The following is a 12,833-nucleotide window of genomic DNA, read 5'->3' as shown; positions in this document are numbered from 1 at the left end:
GTGCCCCGATTATAATGATAATAACCTTATTAAATAGAATTATAGAAGTTGCCGTTCTTGTTTTCATGTAAACTGCGTTTTGAGTCTTATCTACATGTATATAGTGCCTAAGCAGCGTTCAGTATTTAAATAAGTGAGGCACTGTAAGGTATTATACATTCATATACATGTGCATAATATTACATAGACCCTCATATATTCAGCAATGTGGTTACTGATTGCCTTGCAGAAACGATCTACATTAAACTTAATGTCAGACAGATGTTTGCATTAAGGTGGCTTCTTACTGAATACGTCTAATACCTTAACAGCTAACTCACGTTACAGCGTTCTTCGCAGCTGTGACACTGTGTGCTGGTGTTTCGTGGAACCTGCTGACTCAGTGTTAAGTGTAGATTTTATGTCTTGATCGACCTTTTGGATGTACCTTCTACTCTGAACATTGAAGCAGCTGCATAGCGTTTAGGTTACAATTTCGGTAGGAGTATGGACGCAGAAATTATATGGTGTGAAAAAAGGTAAAGTTGTTTCAGCATGCTTAATTAAGTAAGCACTACGCCATGAAGGCCTATGGGGGAGTGGATATATAGATCCATATTTTCTTGATCACGGCACTGGCTGGAGGTGAGTGGTCAGCTTCACGCCCACGCCGCTTTACCCCCGGGGAAAGAGCCCCCGGTACCCTTTGGATAGGAGGTTGAATGGAGCCCAGAGCACGTCTGGACGACGTGGTGAAGAGAAAACTCTTATCCCTACAGAGATTCGAAATCCAGTCCAGTCCGTAGCCAGTCGCTATCCAGGCTTCTGACTATGTAATGTTATGATAAATTTGCCTTGAAATGGAGACAGCAGGTTTCAGCTGTTTCAAGGAAATATCGGCTCCGGTCTAGAAAACCGAGATTAACGACCGTGGGGATCCGTTGCGCTGAGCACGCGACACCCTCTATCCGCTAAATTTGGCACATATTGGCCGACAAATGGCGGTCGTTCTGTTAGTATAATTCTCTTGCGGACTACAGGCCACGGAGTTCTTAATCTATACACAGTCGGTATGACTCCTCGGATGGGGGATCAGACCGTCACGAGGCCGCAGAACAAACGCAAACACACATCCATGCCTTGAGCTGGATTCGAAACCACCATCCCAGTGTTAGAGGGACCGATGACTTTTAATGCCTTAGATCGCGCGGCCACTGTGTTCGTTAGGCTATAATAGAATTAACTATAAAATTGTATTGTTTCTTGACTACACAAGAAACTGTACGGCTTTTCAAGAGAGGCTATGCTTAATGGAGTTAATTATGCATTTTACTGGACGCTAACTGTGACGTTTTGCTCTTGTACAGGTCAGAGTGACTGTTCTGGACAGAAACGACAGCCCGCCCTCATTCCGTGACACTCCACTGGAGTACTCCGTGTCAGAGGACCTTCCTACTGGACAGATGGTGGCCACGCTTAGAGCGAGTGACCCTGACACGTTGGGACATCTTACGTACAGTCTGGTGTCCGGGGATGACGGTCACTTTCAGCTGGACACTGCGGACACGGGTGTTCTACGGCTGAAAGAAGCCTTGGACAGAGAGGCACGTGACACCTACCGGCTGCAGATTCGGGCGTCTGATGGCGTACAGCACACCGATACCGTGGTCACCATCAAGGTAAGGAAAGCTCTGCAGTCTATTAGGACGTACAAGTTTCTTAGTTGGTTTTATCAAAACCCCTAAATCTTCCCTTATCTTCCTTCTGCTCTTAGTGTTTATGGGCAAGTGAGGCGGTTAGTCGCCGACTCCCGCCGCGGGGCGCAGGTACAGTCAAGTCGTGAGGTTTGTGGTGGGAAAAGTGGCATTGGGGTAGGTTGTCTTCGGGTACTTCAGTTTCCAATGCCAGTTCTCAAGTGCTCCATGTACTCATCTATCATCCGGGGCTGGTACAGGTAGACCAATCAGGGGCCAACGTACCACGAAACCAAAAAATGAATCTTAAAATTTATGGGTCTTATGAATTTTGAAGAGTACTAGGTTGTTGGATGTGACACTGTATAGTTTGATAGGTAGGTTCTGTTCGTTCCAAGACCATCTCCGAGTTTTGAAGTGGGCCCTCTCTTCGACGAGAGAAGGCGACCGATTACCGCCTCACTGACTGTCCTTCAGTAATTTTCTGCTCTCCATCGCCAGCCCTGAGAATTCAGCTGTGTCCGGCTTTGACACATGTATACTTCGTCACATCTGACACTTCTATGACGTACTAACCTTAATTTATATATATATATTTTTCCACAAATGAAGTGTTCTTTCTTCTGCTTTCACACTGATTTCTTGCTCGGTTTAATTTTCGACCCTGAATATGGAGGCGACATATTCCTCGAAACGTCTCTTGACTTTCAGCTGATTACACGGTGTTGTATCCCAGAAGATAGAAGTCTTCTTATCCACCGGTGTGGCTATTTTCGTCTTTCTGGCTGAGCGTCTAGTTTCGGATATTATTAGGCCATTTTATTTTCAGCATTCGTCGAAATATGTAAGATATGAAGTATAAGCTCTTGTGTTTCTGCTACAACGAAAAGCGAACATGAAACAGTCGAAGGAAATTGGATTAGGCAGTTGAGGACGACGCGTATGGAGACGAGTAAATCGCATCACTGTAACAATGTCGATTTCGCAACAGCCGCTAGCAAATATACACACGACACAATCTCAACGAAGCGTAGCTGTCATTCCAAGCCCTGTCCATTCTCCCTGTCTGTGTCTCCTTTAAATAAAAAAGATCATCTTACAGACGGAAAAATCTTTCTTGACTGTTTTATAAAGCGACCTCACAAAATAAATAAAACTAAATTCGAAATAAAGAGAATAGAAAAATACCGGTCCTCTTCTGTATGGAAGAGACCCCGAAACGGTGGTAAGCAAAATCAGATGGAATGCTGTTGGGGTAATTTGGTTGGGATTCCACAGCAAGCAGATCCTAGACGAGGGCAAGTAGAGACGGAAGAAGAAGAAGAAGACTGAGGAGCGTCAGTTACGGACGGACAGAACTCCCTCCATCCCTCCCTCCCCGTAAGCTTGCTAACTGCCAGTTTTTACTTCCTCTCCTCTTCTAGACTTGAAGCAGATTCTTATACCCGGAATATTAAAAATTCTACCAACCAGATTGTCGTCTATACCGGAGAGAAAAACCGCTAGTTTCCATCATTCGCAGAGCCCATTCTAATCGATGTGAGTGGTTATTAATCACTGACTCGTGGACCAGTGTTGCTCTGTGTCGGGAGGCATGGCTGTATTAGGTCACGTTGCTGATATCGTCCAGGGAAGTGAAGAAAAGTCACAATGTCTTAGTTAGCTGTTTTTTTTATGTGTATGTAGGAAGTTCCAGGTTTGAATAATGGCCCTCTGAGACTAGAAACTTCTGTTATTGGTTTATTTTGCCATTAACTCCAGACAGTATATTAGAGTGGGTCATGACCAGGGCACGGATCTTGATGATCTGAAAATATTTAAAAAATGCCCAATAAAATGACCGAAAAAATTCAGAAAAATTACCTAAAGGAGAAAAGAAAGAACACTTCGCTTCCATGTTATTCACATTTCAGAAAACCTATGAAGAAAATTTCCCTAAAATGGCCAAAAATGACAAGAAATACCCTTAAAAGTCCAAAAATTTACCAAAAAATTGCCCCCAAAATGAAAAGTGACTTTAAACCTAAAAATGACAAAAATTACCTATAAAATTTACATTTCTATAACCAGCAGCTCATATCCGAGATTTATATATTTAAGAGCATCGCATAGGATACAAGGAAAAAAAGATGACATGTCATCAAAATCCGGGCCCTGGTCATGACCAACGCTCCCTTTCAGCCGGGGATGCAGATGCGCAGGTCGTCGTGCCGTCCGAGCACCAATGGCGTTGGCTTGGTTAACCTGGGGGGGGGGTATTTCTAAAACGGTCCATAATTCACGTTAAATTTTTAAGCTCACAAAAAACAACAAATTATGGTCTATTTTTTTTTTCAGATTTATTTGTATTACTTCAAATTGATATGTACAAACTCTTTGGCCTGTAGTCCGCAAGCGAACTATACCGACGGAGCGATCTCCGCTTGTCGAAGTTATTGCAAACTTTTGCGGATAGAGGGTATCACGTGGTCTGCGCAAAGGATACCCACGGCTGTTAATTTCAGTTTTCTAGAATGGGGCCGCTATTTCCTTGAAACAGCTCCTCGGTTATCCTCACGAGGCTAATTGGACCCTGTTCCAGACTGACTACTTCTGAGCACCGGAAATCGAACCCGGGACCTCTAGATCTGTAGCCAGGAACTCTGACCACTATACCACAGAGGGGGTCCAGTTGACTTAACCAATAATAGTGCGCGAGATTACGACAGCCGCTGCGCGCGCAGCGTAAAGGGAATATTGGTCATGACTGCTTCCTTGCATGTTCTTCTCAATTCGTCAGTTATGTAATTTGACATCATATAATACTCGTATGAACATTAAGTTAAAATATGCGAGTGAGGAAGACTGTGAACGCATTTGTGTTCTTTAAATGTGATCTGACGGCACTACACGACCTCTCGTCCTATAGGAGAGTAATCCTGGCCCCCCAGCCCCCGACTTTGTTTATAGAGTGCGTGGAGGTTTCCACAATGCCGCTTCTCTCCTCTGTGACATTGTTATTAGTCACAATTAGTTACGTAGGTCGTCATTATCTCTGGTTTTTGGACAGCCCTTTTCCCTGCCCCTTTGGCAGAGACATCAGGAAGATCAGATCCTTGCTGTCTGAGCCAGAGTGAAAAGGAAGGCAGAAGAAATCTAGGGAGAATATCTCGCCTAAGTCGAGCAGGTCGGAATTTGTAGGCTGTAATGCCTGAGTCCATTTTGTTGGGATGTTTATGAGTGGACGGGAAGTTTTTATTTACTTCCTTCCCTCTTCAACATTATCTTTCACTCTCTCGGTCAGGTTTCCTGCACGTGTTCCTAAGCAGTTACAAAGGAAAAGAAAGAAAAGATTTGGTCGATTTCTCTCGTCTCACGTTTTTAAGTACGTTCCGTTTTAAAGCCTTAAAAGCGCCACGCGTTTCTTACAGATCTATCGGTGATTGGGCCATATGCTGTGTCACCCCATTCGCTTGACGGGAGTAAGGAGAGACGTACGAAAATACATTCCAGGATGGAATTTGAACCGAATACGAGACACCAACGCTAACCACCGTACCTATACAAAACAAAAATCAAACTCCTTGGCCTGTATTCCGCAAGCGAACTATACCGACTGAGCGACCGCAGCTTGTCGGCGAAGTTAGTGTCCCCTTTTGCGGATAGAGGGTGTCGCGTGGTCAGCGCAACGAATCCCCATGACCGTTAATCTCGGTTTTGAAGACCGGAGCCGCTATTTCCTTGAAATAGCTCCTCAGTTATCCTCACGAGGCTGTATGGACCCCGTTCCAGACCCTCTACTTCTCAGAAAATCTTGTAGCGCCGGGAATCGAACCCGGACATCTGGATCTGTAGCCAGGAACTCTGCAGAGGCGGTTGATCAACTTTCTTATCCCATAATGATCGATGGATTTTTTGTCAGTCTGAGTGACTGTTTCTTAAAAATGAGTTCCCCTTCATTGAGCTGGAGCTGTTGGCGTACTGTGAGTCACAGAGACTTCTCGTTGCAGTCGTCGTGTCTTGTCTTGGATTTAACGCTTAAGTCACGAAACTTTCCTTATACGAGTAATATCTTGTTGCCTCAGTGGAATGTACAGCAATGGAGAATTCCCAAATAAAACTGTCTGTGCGGGAACCTACTGAAGCACCGTAAAAATCAGTTTTGGGAAGTGAGTGGTTTAATGGAAGAAGGGAACATATCGTAACTCGAAATGCAAAATAGTGTGGGTCAGAGGTTAGAAACATTAGAAGACAAATTTATGTGGGGGGAGATTCTTTATTGCCTACGACATTTCAAACCCATGCATAAACTTTNAACGTCGGTTAACACCACATATACACGGTGCCAAATCCCAGAAGACTGCTTTCTTCAGGTTTAATTTTGGAAACGGGGTTACACGTGGAAACATTTCTCTTCTCGTAGTTCTCGTGATTATTTCCCCTGCTGTATCTCAAGTGGTCAGTTGTTAGCATCTTACCTCGAAAGTATGGGTTGAATTTTAGGGTAGTACATGTCTGACAGAGTGGCACTGCGACAGTTTTCTGCTTTCCTCACCAATCACCACTCTACCACTGTTCCATATTCATTCATCGTCATAGTATTTTGGGGCCGGTAGCCTCGCCACACTTTGGCGTCTACGTAAATTATTTTTCATTATGCGTTATCCTCTGTTCCTCTGATATCTTCTCTTTCCTACTTCTCCAGGTTTCTTATTCTCGTGCTCTTCCTTTCTAATCTTTTCCTTCTCTTCTTTCTTCGTTCTTTTTCTGCTTCTCCCTTTTCCTTCCTCTTTCCTCATCTCCCTTTTTACACTTTCTAATAGATCACTGTGGTTGCGGTGCAAGGGCCAAGAACCCCCCCCCCTTTTCCATTCATTCATATTCTAATTTGTCTCCTTCCGGTTCTGATCCAAATGAAAGAGAGAATAAGATAGTTCCTTGATCATATTCGTTATTATCTGAAGGAGACATTTCTTAGACTTAATTACACTGCCATAATAGAACTAAAATTCCATAAATACGGTCTTCTGGTTTTGCAAAGCCGTGTAGTTCGGGGGAAAATATCACCTCCATCTTCAGAGTCAAAAGAGTTAGCCGAGCAAAAAACCAACAAAAGCAGGCGGCAAATTAAGCTCTGCTTTATGCGTGCTCTTCTGGCTTCCTCTTCGCTCTGAAGATGCAGGCGATATGTTCCTCCGAAACGTCGCTATCTGTCCAAACTACACGGCTTTACAACCCAGAGGTCTTCGTAGTCACAGCCGTGAGAACAAGAAACGCAAATTATATTTTGTAATTTGAATACTATATTCAATTTTTTTTTAAAGAAGATTACATAATGTTTTTTGAATTGTATCTTTTGCGGTATAGCGCCGCATACCCCGTTACATCCCGGAAAATAGAACCCCGAGGTAGCTCAGTCTATACAGCTGCGGGCCGGACGGCCGGGGTTCGTTTCTTGGCAGAGGCAAGATAGTTTTATCTCTTTCACAGATTCCAAACCGGCTCTGGGGCTAACCCAATGTCATATCCAATGAGTACTGGGGGTAAGGCGACCGAGTCTTGAAGCTAGCCTCCCATTTGCGTCTAGAGTCGAAGTCAAGGATGGATGATCTATACCTCCACTCCCCTATATGTTTTCATGGCATTGCAATTAATTAAGACCAGGACAACTTTGCTGCTTTACCTTCCAACTCCTAACCACCGTTATCTATCTATGGCTGTACAACCCTTGTGGACCTGAATCCAATACACAGTCTGTACGATTCCTTGGACTGGGGATCAGCCCGTCGCCAGGTCGCTACCTGTACACAGAACAACACTAACATAGAACAAACGCACACAGACATCCTTGTCTCGAGTGAGATTCGAACAGACGATCCCAGTGTTCGAGCGGGCCAAGAGGGTTCATGGTTTAGACCGCGCCGCTGCGGTGATCAGCTTATAATCAACTCTATGAGAACCTCAACTCAAACACAGAAGATAAAACGCTCTGCATCAAGTTCAGAGTTGGCTGATCACTGGGTTTGTTGGTTGCGAAACGCACAAGGGCGGAAAACAAGTTTTCCAGACATGCTTTAGTTATAGGACGGCGACAGGAAAGCAATAAAAGGTCTCTTGAGGGTCCGTTTTATGTCCTGCCACTTTTCCCGCAGTGTCACAGTGATGTTGCGTAACAGCCTTTCTCACTTCGTGTCCAAGGGGCGGCTTGATGCATTCCACTGTGAACACAGAGCGTTAGATAATGGGTCCTTCATTCAGGATGTTCACAACTAAAATTGTCAAGTTTCGTATGATTTATGACGGACCGAATTATACCGCACTAACGCGACCTATTCTTATTAATGTTGATAGTGATGAATGGAATTCGTTCTTTTGTTTATAGCTGAATTATCTCAGATAGAGGTGCCCTTTTCTACTTAGATTTAATCTCATTTCCCGCCTCCCTGAAGACAAGTTTAATAGCAAAAACTCTGGGATCCAGTATATGGAATCCTGTACAGCAAAAACTGCATTACAAGAATGACTTTTTCCAGAAGAAATATATATCTCTACTCCTGCTACATGGGAGACTTGATAAATCAGTTGGTACAGCGACTGGCTGTGGCGTCGGTGTTCGAGTCCCGGTAAGGGCAAGATTTTTCTCCTCTTCATGTCGTCCACACCGGTTCTGGGTGCAGTTCAACCTCCTATCCAAAGGGCACCGACGGCTCTTTCCTGGGTGGTAAAGAGCCCGGGTCGTGAAGCTGACCACTCACGTCCAACTGGTGCCGAGATCAAAAATACGTGGATCTATACATCCACTCCCCCATGCGTCATCATGGCGTAGTGCTTAGTTAGTTAAGCACAGGGACAATTTTACCGTTCACTTCCATTACATAGTCCCATGATTGTGTGTGTAGGTTGTAGAGTGAAATCTGTTAATTTGGTATACGTGTATTATTTGAAATTATTTTCAAAGTTCGCTAGGTTTAAAATCTGAAAGGTTCGGAGGAAACGCCTGGTCTTCCTAATCATCTTCGTCTTCACTCTCATTAGGAACATCACAAGTGTAATCCCTTCCTCCTTTTCTTCGGCTTTATCATCTTCGTTTCTCCTGGTTCGGCTCGTTATTTCAGCGTCATACTCTATAGACATAACACAAAATGGCTGCCTGTTTCTCTGTACTTGTGCTTTGCAACTAGTGTCTCCGAATTCGCTCGTATGTCATTTTGGATGAAACTCATTTGCCGCATGTTAGACTTTCCTGCTTATATCTTCATTTTTGTTCAGAGCTGAAATGTACACTTCATATATTTTTATTATACTAGTATTATCTGTTGTCCGAATGTCGCAAAATATATCTTTTCGTAAATGACACAGCAGGATGCATGCTATAAAGAAAGAGAAAAGGAAAAATAATAAAAAACCAATTGAAAAAAATTCAGTGACCTCATCGGGACTTGAACTCGCGACCTTGCGGCTTGTAACATAGCCCCTCAACCAACTACGCTACCGCGTCAGGAGTAGTAATATTATATTTGAGCATCCTGTTGCATTGAGGTGTAACTTACAGTGTACTGTTTCCGTCTATAGCGCAACAATTAATAGCACCGATTCACACTTAATCCATAGATTGGTCGTTATGTGTATAAGACGTTATTAAAATGATTAAATTATTAGAATATATATGCATATCACAGTGCTACATGTTTCGGCCATATAAGGCCATCTTCAGGCAACAGTTTTATAAGTAGTCTAACGCACTGCATACTAATCGAATATCGTTTTTTCGTTACGTCATTGGTGTTTTCTTCTTCATAACTTCTTTGAAATGCAGCTGTTTCTGTATTTCATTGGTGTGTTCTCTTCATGATTGTTCGTATCAAGTGTTCTTTTGGATTCTCTGTGTTCTCTGTGAATCAGTGTTTTAATTGTTGCATTATATACGGAAGCAGTAGGCTTTAGCGAAGACTAGGAGGTTTGGTGTGACATGGCCGCCGGCACTGCAGTTACTTAGTAAGTCTGTGAAGAAACGACATAGAAGGTTATGTGTACTGCATTTACATTGATCTGTAGAATGTAGACCGCCTCTGTGGTCTAGTAGCCAGAGTTCCTGCCTACAGATCGAGAGGTCCCGGGTTCGATTCCCGGCGCTACCAGAATTTCTGAGAAGTAGTGGGTCTGGAACGGGGCCCACTCAACCTCGTGAGGACAATTGAGGAACTGTTTCAAGGAAATGGCGAAAACCGAGATTATCGGCCGTGGGGATCCGTTGCGCTAACCACGCGACACCATCTATCCGCTAAAGTTGACACTAACTTCGCCGACAAGCGGCGGTCGCTCGGTCTGTATAGTTTGCTTACGGACTACAGGCCACGGAATTTGTTTTTGTAGAGTGTGTAAACCAGTGAGGCTGCTATAGTGATGTATATAGTCCCGAGTCGTGTGTTAAAGTGGTCAGTAAATGCGATTAACAAACCAAACCCCGTCTATCGTCACTTCCTCATGTGACAGTACCTTTCTACTAGACTAAATGGCTTCACATCCTGTGGGATAGTGACCTTCAGAATTATTGTGGCTCTGCGGTTCAGATGTGTTCATTATTTTCGTGAGTATTATGTAATTCCAATGGTTCTTTGTATGGGTGTGAAACTTGGTCTCTGACATTAAGGGAGGAACATAGACTGAGGGTGTTTGAGAACAGGGTGTTGAGGAGAATATTTGGACCGATGAGAGATGAAGTGACAGGAGGTTGGAGAAAACTGCATAATGAGGAGCTTCATAAATTGTACTCTTCTCCAAGTATAATTAGAATGATCAAGTCAAGTAGGATGAGGTGGGCAGGTCATGTAGCACGAATGGGGGAGACGAGGAATGCGTATAGGATATTGGTGGGAAAGCCAGAAGGAAAGAGACCACAGGGAAGACCAAGGCGTAGGTGGGTGGGCAATATTAGAATGGATCTTAGAGAGATAGGATGGGATGATATGGATTGGATAGATCTGGCTCAGGATAGGGACCAGTGGAGGGCTCTTGTGAACACGGTAATGAACCTTCGGGTTCCATAAAATGCTAGGAAATTCTTGTGTAGCTGTAGAATTGGCGGCTCCTCCAGAAGGGCTCAGCTCCATGAGTAAGTAAGTTATGTAATTCCAGTCTGCAGACAAGAAGATTCTGTTGAAGGAATTAGAGAGGTCTTGGCAGTTCTTCCATACCACGTATTTCAGTTCAGTGGCCAGAAACGAAGCAACCAGAGAGTATATAACAAACGAGCAGCAGCGGTGTCACAGGCTACGATGACACGCGCCTAGGTGACATGCCGCGTTTGCTGGTGACCTCTGATTGATTCCCCGCACATATCTTCACATAGTGAGTGGATCTGCAACAGTTAGATGCCATTCATTCGGAGAATCCGGTTTCCTTTGCATTACCGGGTATAATTGAATTGAACACTTGTCTACCTAAGATCTCCTGCGTTTAATCCCGTACTATATACCGCCATATTGTGGCCGTATTAGCTCCGTACACTTTTGTTATATCTCATGCCTCTTCGCTTTGACCAGCCTTATGCTATTTTGTGAAGAGTGAGAATTTCAAAGCTACTCGCTTTGTATTTTTCGCTCCCTCGCCCTTCTCATTTAGAGCGATACACCAAGTTTCTTACCCATATAACATCCGAGTGAAATGTTATTTATAGTTTTTCTGGAGGGACAGAGAAATATCACGAATACCTCTGTCAAGATAGCCTATTGTTGGGCGGTCATTTGAAGCGAGGTCCTTTGGTATACGAAAAAAGGGATTCTCCCAACTCGACTGCCAATTTCGGTGACGAATACTGTGAGACGAATCATCATCATTATCGCCTGTGCTACTCCTCGATCCCCGGCAAGGGAAACAGATATTTCTTTCGACACTAACACCCAGAGTGACTCCGGGAGTCTCCCAGCCGTTTTTACCGGTGGTTGTTTCTCCAGGAGAGAAGCTGCAGGATCATGAGACTGACCATTCACTTCCGTCTAATGCCCAGATAAAGACTGGTTTACCTATACCTCCACTCCCCCATACGACTTCATGCATAGTGCTTAAACAATTAAATTCCTGGAATAAATTTACGTGTACTAAGGCAAGGAACTTGAGGACTTGTGTAGGCAACGTTACTGAAGAACAGTCCTGAATACCGGAAATACGCTGAAAATAGACTCAAGTAATTTTCTAATGATTACATAATGGAGCTCATCACTATTTGACGATGATGCTCCCTCGTCCCTATAGCAGATGAAGTATTTTACTGTTTCTCCTAAAGCATGACCACGGAGGGTGGAGGAATGCTGCATGGACTTCATCCAAATATTGTTTAAAAATCCAGTTTCTGTCTCACATAAAACAGAAAAGAAACACATTGAGTTTCCATTACAAAGGCTAAAGGTTTTTTTTTATTGCTAGTGGGGTGGCACTAAGTCCCTTGTGCTGCGGCCACTTCTGGCCTATTGTACCAGCCCCAGATGATAGGTGAGGGTATTGTGGAGCAATTGGTGGAATGACGATTGGCAGGGGAACCCGAAGTACTCGGAAAAAACCTGCTCCAGCGCCAGTTTGTCCACCACAAAACCCACTTGACCAGACGCGGGCTCGAACCCGGACCGCCGCTGTGGGAAGCCATTGACTAACCGCTTGAGCTATGGCGCGGCCAAGGCTAAAGGTTAGTGCTATCCAGGGAAATGATTGCGCCTTATTTCGAGAATCATAGAGGCACGCGGTAGGTTAGTTGGTTGAGGCACTGTGCTACACGCCGGAAGGTCGCTGGCTCGATTCCTGATTATTGTATTTTCAGTTTAACTAATCCTTCCAGTCGCACTGTGGCCCTCGGATCGACTCAGCCTCTAACAGAAATGAGTACCAGGTATCTTCCTGGAGGTAAAGGGCGGCTGGTGCGTAAGGCTGAGAAGCTTACCGCCATCTATGAGTCGGTTGTCTAGAAAATGTGGTAAACTCGACGTCTGACAACCCTATTGGCCTCCACGGCCTGTTACAGGGATATTCGGACAGTCATATGCACAGTCTTCACAGACTGTGAAGAAAATGCTGCCGGTCACGGTAGTCGAGCGGTCTAAGGCATGCACTGTCTTCGCTCGCTCGGAAGCCGGGATCGTGGGTTCGAATTTCACTCATGGCATATATGTTTGTGTGCGTTTTTCTGTGTTT

The 12,833-nt window shown here is 44.3% G+C and overlaps 1 protein-coding gene across 1 annotated transcript in view; it reads left to right on the top strand.

Annotated features, from left to right (window-relative positions):
• The window catches only part of LOC111867575 (cadherin-related tumor suppressor), a 437,136-nt gene that overhangs the window by 256,052 nt on the left and 168,251 nt on the right, over window positions 1–12,833 (top strand). The window contains exon 2 of the mRNA XM_023857565.2: window positions 1,347–1,658. Coding sequence (XP_023713333.2) covers window positions 1,347–1,658 — 312 coding nt within the window. The remainder of the gene's footprint in view (window positions 1–1,346; window positions 1,659–12,833) is intronic.

This window comes from Cryptotermes secundus, unplaced genomic scaffold (assembly GCF_002891405.2).
Source record: "Cryptotermes secundus unplaced genomic scaffold, Csec_1.0 scaffold519, whole genome shotgun sequence".
Taxonomy (NCBI): Eukaryota; Metazoa; Arthropoda; class Insecta; order Blattodea; family Kalotermitidae; genus Cryptotermes; species Cryptotermes secundus.
This window is presented reverse-complemented; position numbering and strand designations above follow the sequence as displayed.